Source organism: Hypoxylon trugodes, assembly GCF_022578975.1.
Source record: "Hypoxylon trugodes strain CBS 135444 unplaced genomic scaffold F4822scaffold_10, whole genome shotgun sequence".
Classification (NCBI taxonomy): Eukaryota; Fungi; Ascomycota; class Sordariomycetes; order Xylariales; family Hypoxylaceae; genus Hypoxylon; species Hypoxylon trugodes.
The window spans coordinates 1285947-1299242 of record NW_026250025.1 but is presented as its reverse complement, the minus strand read 5'-3'; the positions used below and the strand labels follow the sequence as shown (position 1 = coordinate 1299242).

At 27.3% G+C, this 13296-nt stretch overlaps 1 protein-coding gene across 1 annotated transcript; it reads right to left on the bottom strand.

Annotated features, from left to right (window-relative positions):
• Nucleotides 1-10423: 10423 nt before the first annotated feature.
• Nucleotides 10424-12764, bottom strand: F4822DRAFT_434026 (NACHT domain-containing protein; the record flags this gene model as incomplete). The annotated part of the gene is made up of 8 exons (XM_051461935.1): nt 10424-11310; nt 11367-11544; nt 11594-11881; nt 11929-11991; nt 12047-12275; nt 12341-12444; nt 12561-12589; nt 12638-12764. The coding sequence occupies 8 exons, from the start codon at nt 12762-12764 to the stop codon at nt 10424-10426; spliced, it is 1905 nt and encodes a 634-aa protein (XP_051309853.1).
• Nucleotides 12765-13296: the final 532 nt, after the last annotated feature.

Sequence of the window (13296 nt, the reverse complement as noted above, 5' to 3'; positions counted from 1 at the left end):
AGTAATTATAATGGATAAATGATTTTATATATTTTAATTTTAAAATTCACCATATTAAAAAAAAAAGAGAATATTTAGGTAAATATTTTTAATAAATTAGAAGATCTTAATACTAAAAAGGTTAAAAAAGAAAAGATAATATTCTAAAAAATGTTTAATAATATCCTAATATTATCAATAATATATTTAACTAAATTACAACATAAATAGGAATAAAAAATTAAAGAAAAAATCTTATAAATTAAAGATATTTTATTAATATAGGATTTTACTATTAAAAATATTATATTATATAGTAAAAAAATTTATATATTATTAATATTATAAGAAAAATTTATATAAAAAATATATAAATATCCTTTATATAGATATTTAGGAATCTTTAAAATAATTATATAATTATAAGAAATATATGATTTTTTAGGAATTAAAGGAGTAATTAAAAGGGTTATTATAAATTATAATATCTATAACAAAATTAAAAAAATCAAATATAAACTATATAGGTTTTTATAATTTATTAAAGTTCCAAATAAATTATAGAATACTATTATATAAGATTTTATTACTAAATTATCTAAATTATGATATCTAATAACTAAAAAAGAATATAATAATATATAGATTATTACTAATAAATTCATAAAATATAGATATTTTATGTTATTTAAAGAAATTTATATAATTAAAGATTTAATTTTTAAATTTATTAAAAAAATCTTTAATAAATATAGGTTACTAAGGAAGATTATTTTAAATAAGGATAAGTTTTTTATTTTAAAATTTTAGATTGATTTAATAAAAAGATTAGAGATTAAATAGAAACTTTTTATGATAACCTATCCTTAGATCAATGGTTAAATGGAATAATTAAACTAAATATTAAAACAATATTTATAAAACTATATTAATTATAAATAAAATAATTAAATAAAATTCCTATTATTCACTATATCTTTATATAATATTTTAATAAATAATATTACCAGGATGTTATTATAAGAAATATTATATAGATAATAAATAGATATAAAATTGTGATGAACCTATGCCTCAGAGAGGTATAGTTGTTGCTGGATTGGCTAATCCAGGGTTTTTTTGATTTAAAGGTAATAATATTAGTAGTAGATTAAGTAATTAAATATATTCTGTTTGTCAGAGAGGCTTAGAGTCTTCTCACTATGTTTAAAAGAATAATCTTAAATTAATAATTAAAGAGCTATGGAAAGAGTAATTAAATATATAGGAGAATTATGGTAATTATATAGATGTTCTTTATTATTATTTTCTTTATAGATAAGGTTAGATCTCCTCATCTATATTTATCCCTTATTACATTTGTTAAATGAGATTAGATATACTTATCCATATTCATCTATGTCATACTTACTGGATAAGACTGGATACCCTTATTCATATTCATCTATATCATGTATTATACACTCCTGCCCCACTTTAGTAATAAAAAAGATTTCTTTTGGGATCTTACATTCCTATAGGCCTGTGTAATTTATGATATTATTTCTTCCTTTTTTAGTTTCTTTATCCTTAAAGATCTTTTTTCTTGGTAGGTCCCTTTTAATTTAATCTGCATCATATTTATCAATCCATCTATAAAACATAAATACATTAATTAAGGATAGGAGCATATAGAGCTTTCAGAATGGATTGGTAGGATTGGTTTTAATGTAGATATTATGTCATGTTTATATTATTTCAATCATAATCTTAAATATATAATGATAATTAGGATGTCTAAGAAGTGTAGTGAATGTGTCTTACATTGCCGTCAATATAATGGGATGGGCATCTTTATTAGTTTCTTTTCCTGGTTTGAGAATAAGGAGGAATAATTATTTATTTAAGAATATCAGGCTAAAAAGATCCTTAAATATCTTTATATTAAAATAGCTAAGGCCTTGGTTTGCATTAAATGGCTTAAGTGGCAAAAGAAATTATTAAAAGAAAAAGACTTAAAGATATTTTAATATAATCTTTAAAGCCTGGAAGAACTAGAAGAGTAAGAATAATCAAAAAAGGAGTAACATCTGGCAAAGAAACAACAATATAACATTAAGGCATAAACTAATATAACTTCCATAATCAACCCCTTTTCCAACTTTTCCCTTAAAGATATAAACTTTGATTTATTACCATTAATTAATCTAGGTTCTAATAATAGAAATCCTTAATTAACTTCTAAACCTTTTTATTTATAAAGTATTTTTATGATTCCCAGATATTATTCTTTTCTAAATAATTAAGTTATTTAATAAAATATTTAATTTAATCATTAATAATCCTAGAATTATAGATGATTTTGATATTATATTCTTTTAGATCTTTTTCTAATTTAATATTTCTTTCAAATTTAATATCTTTAGATATTAATTTAAATATAATAATATAAAATATATTAATTCTTAATTTTATATTTATTAATAATTATAATCAATAATTTATTTTTAAAAAGATTTCTTTAATTAAAAAGGGTCCTAATTTCTTAAAATCCAATTTCTTATTTGGTCTTTTAGTTCAAATCTAAGGTATTTTTAATATAGAATATTGCTTATTTTATAAAAGATAGACCTTATTTCCCTTATATAGAATTAATCCTTTAATTCTTTTCCTATTATAATATATTGCTATTTTGTGTTATAGAAATTTGAGATATTATTTAAACTTAACTTGTAATGTTAGGATTCTGATAGTAAACATCTCTATTCTAGGTGATATTATTTCCAATTCTAGGATAACCTTGTTTGTTAATGATTCCTATTTTATATTTATTTATTATCCATATAGTGTTTCCTATGGTAACATCTTGATAATATTATTAACCAAAATATTATATAAGGATATAATAAATAATAAAAATTCTACCTAGTTATTTTATTTATAATTAATATAATTCTATAAGTATTGTTCTAATATCTGATTTAATTATTCCATTTAGCTATTAATTTGAGGATAAGCTATTGTAAAAAGCTTTTGTTTAACCCCCAGTCTTTTTATTAAGCTAATCCAAAATTTTGAGGTAAAGAGCTTATCCCTATCTGAAATAATCTTCCTTGATAGTCCATGTTTATTAAAGACTTTTTTGATAAATTTGAAAGCCAAATTTTCAACTATATAGATTTCTTTAAATGATATAAAATACCTATATTTTATAAGTTTATCAATGATAACCCATATATTATCATATTCTTCCCTAATTATTAAATATTATGATTTAGATAACTTGATAATAAAATCCTATATAATAATATCCTATGATTTATCTGAAACCTTAATAGGTTATAAAAATCTATATGGTTTATATTTAGTTCCTTTAATTTTATTATAGATGTTATAGTTTAAGATAATCCCTTTAATTACTTCCTTAATTCCCAGGAAATTATATATTTCCTATAATCATATAATTATCTTAAAGATTTTCAAATATTTATATAAAAGATATTTATATATCTTTTATATAAATTCTTCCTATAATATTAATAATATATAGGTTTTCCTATTATATAATATTATATCTTTAATAATAAAATCTTATATTAATAGAATATCCTTAATTTATAAGGTTTTTTTCTTAATTCTTTGTTTCCATTTATGTTATGGCTTGGTTAGATATATTATTAATAATATTAAGGTGCTATTGGATATTTCCTAGAATATTGTCTTTTCTTCTTTGATTTCTTTAATATTAAAATCCTTTAATCTATTAAGAATATCTATTTAAATATTTTCTTTTTCCTTAATATAGTGAATCTTAAAGTTGAAATATGTAAGATCATCTACCTATTATGATTATCTATTATTAAGAACCTTAATAATTATAAGAGATTTGAGATTATAATGATCTAAATAGATCTCCAAAGGTTTAATAATTCCTAATACCTATGGTTTTTACTCTTTTAATATTTAATAAATAACTATTAATTCTTGGTTATATATTTTATATCTTATTTCTGATTTTTTAAAGGTTTTGGAGAAATAGGTAATTAAATGTCATTTTCTATTATCTTCCAATTGTTCCAATATTATTCCCATTGTTCTATTCAAGGCATTGATATATAATCATTTTCTCTTATTTAGGCTAAATAGTTTTATTATTAGATCCTTTATTATAATCTTCTTTATTTTTTAAAATACCTTTTTTACCTCTTATATCTATTTAAAATCTTTTAAATTTTTGATATATATTATAACTATTATTAATTCCATAATTTTCCCAAAATCCTTAATTAAGGTTTTATTATAATTATAAAAACTATAGAAGATTTATATTCCCATAATGATTTCTAAGATTGGTTATTTCCTGATCATAAATATTTTAGATTTCTAAATCTTAATTTTTCTTAAAGAAATTATATATCTAAAATAATCAAGTTTTTAGATAAAGAAATCACTTTTATCTAGATCTATAAGAAACTTAGCTTCTTTTAAGGCCTTAAATATCTTATATATATCCTTTTTATATTATTTTCTGGTTTTTAAATGGATTAGAATGTTGTCTAAATATACAAAAATACTTTTTCTAAAGAATTATCATAGAATATCCTAGATTATTTATTAAAAGGTGGCTAGTATATTTGTAAATCTAAATAACATCACTAAATACTTGAAATAACTATATAATATTCTAATAATTATTTTCCATTTGTCTTTTTTAATAATTTATATAAGATTAAAAATAAATTTTAGATCTAATAAAATAAATTATTTATTATTATTTATTTCTTCCTTTAAGCTTTTAATATATGATAGAAGGTACCTATCCTTAACCATGATCTTATTCAATTATTAATAATTATAAACATCTCTCCATATTATTTTTCCTTCTTTATTTAATTTAGATATTCCATTCTTATTCTTTTTAAATATTAAAAAAATTAAATATCTTATTAATAATTTTGATTTTTATATAAATTTTTTTACCTTTTTATCCTAAAATATAATATATAAGATTTTAGATTTATTCTAGCTTAATTTATAAACTTAATATAATTTTGGATATTTTCCTTTTTTTAATATTATTTTATAGTTATATTAATTATATTCTAATATACCTATATTTATATCTAGATTATCCTAAAATAATTTAAAAAACATTTTTATATATTTTTCTTTAATTTTAATTTATTTTTAATTATTTAATTCTTTAATATCTATATATTATATTATAAGATATAGAGATATGGAATGTTCCTTTATAAGGTTATTTATTTATATTTATTATAATTATTATTTTGATTTATTTAAGTCAGCTTCTTTCTGATGCTCAGGGGCTAAATCTTTTTCTGGCTTATCCTAATAAAGTCAATTTTATACCTAGTTGATTCTTGGGTTACTAGTTTTGAATCATATTTTTCCTAAAATTAATTTATAATTTATATTAATAAGATTAAAAAATACTAATTCTTGGTATCTTTGGATCAAGATAAAAAAAACTATAATTTCTTTTTTGACTTTTCCTTCATTATAGATAATAAAGCTTTTATTAATATTGTTAATTTGGTAAGGCATCTTCTTTTTTTAATATAATATTCCATATATATTAATTAATTTTAGATGGATCAAATTAACTATATATCCTAAATTAATCAAGATATTAAATTTATATCTTTTTTATATTATCTTTATAATTAAATAAGATCCCTTAATTATTCTTATTAAATATATTGGTTTAACCTTATTTAATATTATTTATAAAATTTTTAATAGTTTTTTTATTATATTCTATTATTTATTAATTATATTAATTATTCTTTATAATAGGTTTACTAATTATTCAATTCTTTTTTAGAAAATTATAATCTTACTTTTTAAATGTTATATTTCCTTTTAAGATTGGTTAATCATTTCTTTATATTATAATAATATCTGTTTATAATATCTATTCAGGATAGTATTTAAATATTAGGCCATTTATTTCAGATATTTATAAACAAGTTTAATTAAGGTAATTTTATCTTATTTTTCCTTATAAAGTATTATATAAGAGATCCTATATATATTCTTATAATATTATTGTGTAAATTCCTAGTCCCATCTATTTTTGATTATCCCTTTGTAATCTAAATCTTTAAATGTTTTTAGGGTAAATAATTCTGATATTCCTTATCTTTTAAATATTCTTTTAGTAATATTTTTATGGATTCTTTTACGATTCTATTTCTTATATTTTTAGATCTATATTTCATCATTTTTAAATATATATCTTGGATCTATTAGGTCATTAAGATTATAATAATAATAATTTATTTATTCAATTAATCATATATGGTATACCAATTCTGGTTCAGGGGTTTAATTTTATTCTTTTTCATTATTAGAATCTTATTAATCCCATACCACCTACTGATATAATTATGTTCCATTAAAGTATATTAGAATAATATTTTTATCTAATAATAATATAATAAAGATATTTTGATTATTAACCTGTATTAAAAACATTACTTCTCCTTCTACTTCTCTTTTTATATTCTAATCTATATCCTATAATGGCCTTTGTTCATTTAAAAAAGAACTAGATTCTTCTGAAGAAACATTCATTTCTTCCTCCTTGGAATCCTTTATGCCTATTGTATCAAGATTCTATAATTAATTTATTTAATTTATAAAATTCTTTATTTCTGTTTATTGGATGGCTTTGTTATAGTTTGGTAATGGGTTTTCCTATTTTTCTTCTTTTTTGATAATGTTAAGTACTCCTAAGGTTAAGGATCCTAATATTATCATTATTATATTGGCTAATCTTCCTTTTAAGATTTATAATTATTTCTTAGATTTTTTATATTGGTTCTTATAATATCTTACTTCTTAGTAATTATAATATTTAACCTTATTCAAATCTTTTTTAGGTTTCTTATTATTATTAATTATGTTTAGGCTTTAAATCTTGGCTGGTTCTTTTTTTCCCTAATTCTTTATTATTTTGGAGCTTTTTTTTTTCTTATTATATCTTTTATATAACCTATTATCATAAAGAATTACCTTGGTTATATATTTATTAATAATGGAAAGTTATTCTTCCTTAAAGAATTCATCTTTTACCTAGGTAGCTATTCCCTTATAGAAATAATTAAATTATATATCTTTGGGTAATTGCCCTATAACTACAAATTATTTGAATTTTGTTATATAGAATGTAGCTCACCCCTTCTATCTAAGGTGATAAATGGCCTTCTATATTTCCTCCTTTTTGAATGGTTTGCCAAATATTATTTATATTTTATTTTCAAAATGTTTATATAATTTAAAAATATATTAAGACTTTTTTGATTTTTCTTTAATAATATTGAAATGATTTTCCAAAATGGGTTAAAACCATATAAAGGTAATTCTATTTAAAAATTAAATAATAATAAATATCTATTATTCCTCTTATAATAAGTTTTCCTTATAAAAAGATAAATAAAGTTTTATATATATAAGCCAATCCTTAACATCTAAAATTTCATTATAAGTTGGTAGATTTATTAATTTATATCCTTTAATAAGTAGGAAAGGGGTTATTATTTTTTCCTTTTTTGGTTAGGGATCTTTGCCTCCCTTTTCCTTCCTATCCTTTTTATTATTATTATTGTCATTATCTAGAAGTCTAGGAGATGTCAATTGCTAAAAGGTTTCCAATAGGGATCCTTCAAGGGCCTTTCCTAATCTAGCCTTCTTTAAAGCTAATTCTTTTTTAAATCTCTTAATTTCCTTAAGGATAGCCACTATTCTAACTTACCAGTTAAGGGCCTTTTCTTCTTTTTGGTCATCCCTTTTTATTCTAATATTAATTTCTTTATATATTTCTGATTCTGGGACTTACAAGCGTGTCTTAGGAGGTACTATTCTGTCAATAAGTTGGAATACCTCTTCTATTAGTGGTAAATCTTAAGTAATATGAATAGATATGGATGTTCTGGGCAATGATGGACTGGGCTATTATAAATCATCTAAGTCCTCATTCTAGAATTTTTCTTTATCTAATTTTTCTTTATTTTCCAGGTTAGGGTCTATTAGTTTATCCTATATTTAATTATAGTATCTTTTAAAAGATAATTTTTAGAAGATGTAAAGGTTTTTTATTTTATTTTTAAAGGTTAGTAAAATAAGAGAAGGTTTGATTGATGATAATAAAGAGATGTCCTGTGGATGGCTTATACCACTTTTTGACCTAGTATTAATACTAATTAAGGAATTATCAAAATGTGATGAACCTATGTTTCAAAAAGGTATAGTTATTGCTGGATTGGCTAATCTGAGGTTTTCTTAATTTAAAAATAATAATATTAATAATAAATTAAGTAATTAAATATATTTTATTTGTCAAAGAGGCTTAGAGTTTTTTCATTATATTTAAAAGAATAGTTTTAGATTGATAATTAAAGAATTATGGAAAAAATAATTAAATATATAGGAAAATTATGGTAATTATATAGATGTTCTTTATTGCTACCTTCTTTATGGATGAGGTTAGATCTCCTTATCTATATTCATCTCTTATTACATTTGTTGGATGAGATTGGATATATTTATCTATATTCATTTATGCCATACTTATTGGATAAGATTAGATACCCTTATCTATATTCATTTATATCATGTGTTATATACTCCTGCCCCACTTCGGCAATGAAAAAGGTTTCCTCCGGGGTCTTATACCCCTATAGGCCTGTGTGGTTTGTGACAAAAATATAAATTATTAATAAATAAAATTACCTTAGAATTAAAAATAATATTACTTAGAATAAAGATATTTACTATTAGAACTTTAATATTATAAATTAAATTTAGATAATATCTTAAATTTCTATAATATAAAATAACAATATATTATAATAAAAAAAGAATTAAAAGATTAATTTTATAAAAAAGAAATAAAATCTATCTCTTATAAAATAAATAACATTCCATATTAAAAATATCTTAAATTTAAACTAAAAAATTAAATAAAAAGTTAAATTTTAAGAAACTGAGACCTTTCTTAATTAAAAAGGTCCTTTTAAAAATAAATTATCAACTATAATTACCAACAAATATAAAATTAAAAACCAATATATTTTATATTACTATGCTTGAACCGGCACCTAAAGACGTTAAAATTAAAGGAAATATCGAATTAAAAGAGGACCCAGAAGAATATAATATTAAAACCATCCATGATTCTAAGATTATTAATGATTAAATCAAATATTTTATTAAATGGCTTAATTATTCAGAAAAGAATAATACCTAGGAACCACAGAAATATCTTATAAGTGATAAGGTCCAGAAATTGATTAAGGATTTTCACCGCCAGAACCCTGACCAACCAAGGCCCATACGGCCGCAATCGACGGTGACATCGGGCCAAGATCAAAATTTACCCCAGACAAGGAGAAGGGGAAGGCCAAGGAAGAAGCCTTAGAGGTAGGAACGCCGTATCCCCGTTCGACTCGGACCTATTCCTCGACAATGCGAGCCCGTTCCTCTGCCAGGGGGGCCTGTTCTTCCTCAGTATCCTGCTCCTCACCAAGTTTTAGCAACTCTAGACCACACCTTTTTAACAAGTCCTCCTGGCAACGAAGTCGCTGCAACTTGCTAATCTTCTCCGCCATTTTTTCTTATAAACAGACCAATTCGTCCTCTACATCCTTGCGTTCCTGCTCTAGACGAGTACAGGCCCGGGAGACACGGTCAAGGACATTCATCTCCAGGACGTCGCAGCGTTTTCGATTCCAACGAGTACAGTGGTTACAAACCCCAAAACCAGTGGACAAAAAGCAATCTTTTTCGGAAGCGTCACAATTGGAACAAGGAAGGACGGGTCGACCATGAGTTTCAATGTAGTCGGCGTGAGTGTGGCGTTCCTGCCATTGATTAGAACAAACACTTGACTTTTGCACCTTCCCAGACATGGTTTCTATGCAATAGGCATAGAAATAAAAGAGGAAGAAAATGCTTACCTTTTTTATCTTTGAAGGCAAAGATTCAGAAGGGAGGGGTATAATGTTATAAACCACCTATGAGAGACCCTTATTGGATCACGGAGGATGGAGCATAGGTAATCTATCATAATTAAATTCCGATTTAATATATTGATATATAACATATTGCAACATATTATAATATATTATAACATATTGCAACATATTACAACACATTACAATATATCGCAACATATCATAATAAACCTTAAGGTAGGAGGGAAGGAAGAAGTAATTATATAACCATAAATATTTCCTATATATCTAGTCATTCTTTTTATAACTCTTTAGTTATCAATCTAAGACTATTCTTTCAAATATAATAAAAAGACTTTAAACCTTTCTGACGAACAGAACGCACTTAACTACTTAACCTACTACTGATATTATTACCTTCAAATCAAGAAAACCCCGGATTAGCCAATCCAGCAACGACTATACCTCTCTGAGGCATAGGTTCGTCACATTATTTTCTCTAGGTTTTGACAGACTAAGGCCACCCAGAAGAAGGTGTCGTTCGCATGGGACAGTAAGTGCTGCTTGACGACATCTCGCGTGTCATCATTGTACTTTTGTAGTTTTGATAATTGGCTCACTTTGAACGATATGTATGCCGTGACAGCCGCCGAGATTGACTCTGGGTTTAATTCAAGGCATATACTGGTTTTCTGCGTAGCCACGTTAAGAGGCTTGTCTATATTTGGCCAGTTACGACTGGAAACAATCCACTTAACGCAGGAGCATGATAGTGACTTCTGGACGATAAGGTCGAGAAGTAGGTCCAAGCCAACAATACACTCATCAAGCGCATCGATGATTATGTAGGTATTTTTAAAAGACGAATCTTCGAGAATACTACCTAAGATCTTCGACATAGCCTCCCACGCATTCACATCCGTGAAAAGCTTCTCTTTGGCGTGGCTATACGACGGGCGTATATGTGATATAAGGGATGGTTGATTTGTCACAAGTAGGTAAATCAAGCTGCGTAGGACGGATCTGGCGGTATTTATGCGTTCATCGGCGGCTTGGCAAAAGAAGAAAGTCGGCGAAGCACTGGTCCTCGGGCCTCTCCACCTATCGGAGCTTAGCTCGTCGATGAGACCACAGAGCAACATTGTCTTACCCTTCCCAGGATCGCCTTTAATCCAGAGTAAACGTTGCTTGGCATCATTATCCCATTGTATAAATTCATCGTTTTCAAGGATCCAGACATAGGAACCAACAAATAACCCCCCTTTGTCGCGCTCAATGCGGGTTTTATCGTCGCGAGGGTCGGTCACTCTCAAGTCCATCAAACATTTATCATCTTCTTCCCGAAACCGCGTATCATCATGATTGAGACTGCCTAACATTTAATATTAAATTAGTAGTTCAATAACCACTGAGCGAGAGAAAACTGACTATTCTGGAGGTTCTCAAGCGCGCGGCTTAGTTCTGTGGCGATGGTGTGTAGTACAAGTTGACAGGCTTGGCTCTGGATGGAGTCAAACTTGCAAATTGTACCGTGGTTTGCGTGTAAAACCACCTGCTTCTCACGCGACCCCGGGAGGTTGAGAGTTGCAGACTTCTTATCTACAATCTGTTGTTATTTAGCGGGCTTTCTATATCAGAGTATTTGATCAACTTACAATGCCTAGCTTACCGTATGGCTCCCCCTCAAAGAAATTAACGACATAACATTTGTCGGGCAGATGACGAGCTTGCTCGAATCGTCGTATCGCTTCGGGCGAGTTTTGTTTCAACGCATTAAGGAGGTCGTTCTTGATGTTTCCTTGAGATATACGGACTATATTGGCTACAATTTCGCCTATCCCAGTATGATTACCCCCTTGATGTGGAGTGGCAAAGAAGACGAGAAGGCAAGTTGCTTCGAAAACTGATTTATATGAATCATTCGACTTCGCTTGGGCGAGTGCCTACTTATATCAGACATGAAATTCGTAAGTATTGGGGTGGTACTAACTTGTTTAACAACCAAACCGCCAAGACTATGACAGATAAACACAAGAGGCCTCTGTGGAGCATCCTATGAACCGTTAAGGCCAGATGGCTTATTATCATGGAATAGCGGGGTAGCTTACCAGTCGGGATATATTAAGCCATTGCAATAGATTCTCTGCGTGGTCATCAAGGTTGATACCTGTTGGCTTTATAGTAGGGCTGGTATTATATGCGAAGAGCATCACACGAGCATCCCGTTTGAGACTTATTGGAAGAAAGTCTCGAAGCCATATCTTGTCGCCCTTCGCCCAGGTATCTCGGGCGTGGTTGTCCTTGCCCATGAAATTGAGACCGTGAACCGCTACGACACTAGTAGAGCGATTTATTAGTTTATAATAGGGGCAAATGAAGTAGTAGTAGGCGAAATCATATACTCAACTTCTGAAGATTGGCCGTCACAGTCGCTATCAAAAAGAGTATGAAGGCCAGACTCTTTAAAATCCTCTGCCCCATTATTTTTCCCCTCTTGGGATACGTCCTTTAAGGTATTAGCGCCCGCATTTCGTGATGGTATGGATAGTGTTGAGGTAGGCAAGGTAGGAGGTTCCGCCGATAGGAGCGAAGGGCAATATGTAAATGGCAAATATGGTTGACATGGCAATTGCATATGGTGGGGATATTTACTAGGTCGTATCAGCTAAAGAAGCCGCTCGCTGCTACTGTGCGCTTACCCTGTAGTGCGACAGATGTAGCGATCAGGCTATGTTGAGAGTCCTCTCGCGTCTCCAATGCTGCCGGATTTCCTTTACTAGATTTTAATTGATTCCGCCAACGTTTCAAAAGCGAGTCGCCAGCCATGAGAATCACAGCTATAAGAGAATACCTAGTTCATACACAGCGTCGTAGTGGTAGGGTCGGTCTTAGGATGTTGTTGCGGGGTTGGGGAGGATCGAAGCAGCCTCACTGACCCGCCACCAATGAAGATTACAGTACTGCCATTGAACGGCATATACCTAAGCAGGTAACCTTCAATTGGTATATAACATACAGCCAAGACGTCGTCGCCAGATATATAGACGTAACTAGGTAAACTCAAAGTTGCCAGGTAGTTTCTTTGAATGGAAGAGATACGTCCTTGGAAATCTACATGTAGATCGGTGGTACCTTGTTACACAGCGTATTCGGCGCGGAAGAATCTATTATCCGTTTCGTAAATGGGTTTCTAATTGGTCCCACGATATTGTTCCTTCGAAAATTCAATGCTTATTGTTTTCTTAAATGTTGACATGCCATGCTAGAGGGGAGGCCGGCTGCAATATACAAACTAGACTATACTCTACTACTATGGCATTTTCGCGCTTCTTATCCGGACAGTGAAATCCCATATTAT